Source organism: Ursus americanus, chromosome X (assembly GCF_024610735.1).
Source record: "Ursus americanus isolate L20-20 chromosome X, mUrsAme1.1.p, whole genome shotgun sequence".
Classification (NCBI taxonomy): Eukaryota; Metazoa; Chordata; class Mammalia; order Carnivora; family Ursidae; genus Ursus; species Ursus americanus.
In genome coordinates, this window is record NC_142164.1 from 52,409,659 (window position 1) to 52,411,593 (window position 1,935).

The following is a 1,935-nucleotide window of genomic DNA, read 5'->3' on the forward strand; positions in this document are numbered from 1 at the left end:
CTTTGTCTAGCTTACCAATATCTGTTTGCTATCATTGTCAGGATACTGTGAACTTGGAATCTGATAATAGTAACAATATTCTTATCTACAGAAATGGATGTTAAAAAAGTGCAAACATTTTCTCAATACAGATCAGGGCCTTGATATTTTACTGATCTGTTTGTAATAGCACAGTGTAACAGAGGTTTTCTTATGAGTTGTTCCTCTCTTCTCAACGGTGTTCCTTTCTGATATATCCTATTATTTTGTGTTCCATTCTGCAACTCCATCTAACACTACTAAAAATTATACTCATGCATTTTTTTTCAATTTGGTATCAAGTTATGAATATTTAAAAGTTGAATTTTAAAATGAATCTATCTCAATTGGACTTAATTCCTATGAAAGCTATAGGAATGTTGTCTAAATTCAGCAAAATTGTTGAAATTACTCCCACAAATGGGACATTAATATTTCCAAACATCATCAGTGCTTATGATCACAACCCTCATGTTATCGTGAGATCTCAAATGATCCTCAAAAGCTTTTCTATTAAGTGTATTTTCAATTTGGGACTGTGGGATGTAGAATACAGTCCTCACAAACATATGGAATCCATCTTTCCCTTTAGCATCAGTTGATTTGTACAATTTTCCTGATGTCATTCTTTCAGTGAGGGGATGGTAGTAGTATACCCTTAAAGGTCTTCCAAATATTATGGCTTTCTCGCCATGGGTGAGGACATTTGGATGAGGAAGAAATGCTATATATTTTAGCTTTACCAAAAAGGTATTTTGACAACTTGCAGCCTGAGAGAAATGTCTCCCACACAGCAGATGGAGAATCATTCTCCTTATCTCATGATTGTTAATGAATGGGATTCTCCACAAAATTGAGAGTTGGAGAGGAATTTTGTAATTTATGGTGCTATTATAGAAATCACTTGTTTTCACCCCCACTTTCCCTGAGTGTAATCTTGTTCTGTTAGTTAAAGGATTGTTTTTATCACTTTTTACTAGTGAGATACTCAGATAGGTAATTCTCCCTAATCCTGACATGAGAAAAATACATTTTCTAGGAATAGGGATCTGAATTAGAAGGGATTCTTCTTTTAAATGTTCTTGTTGAAGATCTTTTTGGGTCTTCTCAACTTCAAACTCATTGTCCTCTACTGCTTGAAGAATAGCATGCTCCTGGGAGGTCGGTGTGTCTAGCTCCCTGTTCATTGGGTTGTTTTCCACATGAGAGATAATACTAGAATCAGCAAATGAATGCTCTATATCTGTACTACATTCATGTGGAACTTCATTTTCTGAATTTTTGAGATCATTCTCAGCTGTATCACTTGGCTCTTTTGTAGGAGAAGTCATCCTGGGTTCTATTTATGAGAAAGAAAACAAAGATCTATTAAATGGAGGAATGTTCCATTTCAGTCCTGAAAAAAATCATGTAGATATGTTGTTCTTAAGCTTTCTCAGGTTTATATATAGTTTATCACACCTTTAATATCCAAGTCACAGATCCACAAAATAAAATAAAGAAAAAGAAACTGAGGGTAAATATGACTCCTATTAAATAAGTGTTCTCATTACCTAGCTTTGGAACATGTATAAACCTGGAGTAACATAAAATTTCATCTGGCTAATATAGGAATATATTCTATGCATTAGAGCACATATAGTTCCTAATGGGAAGCCCAGTTGTTCTCTTTTGGATGATGAATTAAATAAAATTTTCATTTAATAAGATAGATCTGAATTACTGACCTGAGATTTTAAGATGAGGCTAAAGTAGAAGGCAGGTTTTTTTTAATGAATATATATATGTAAGGGAGAATTAAGACCTATGTGAATATGAAATGGTTAAATCTCTATGAAGAACTAGCTATTCTTCCCTTGGAATTTTTCTTCATTTTATTATTTTATCTGTTCATTTTAAACAATATCTATGCAAAGG

General features: G+C 33.2%; 1 protein-coding gene across 1 annotated transcript; it reads right to left on the bottom strand.

The window, feature by feature from the left end:
* Positions 1 to 371: 371 nt before the first annotated feature.
* On the bottom strand, positions 372 to 1,349 carry CPXCR1 (CPX chromosome region candidate 1). The gene is given in 2 exon segments (XM_045805095.2): positions 372 to 994; positions 1,049 to 1,349. Coding segments are annotated over 2 exon segments (924 nt in total).
* Between the last annotated feature and the right edge of the window lie 586 nt (positions 1,350 to 1,935).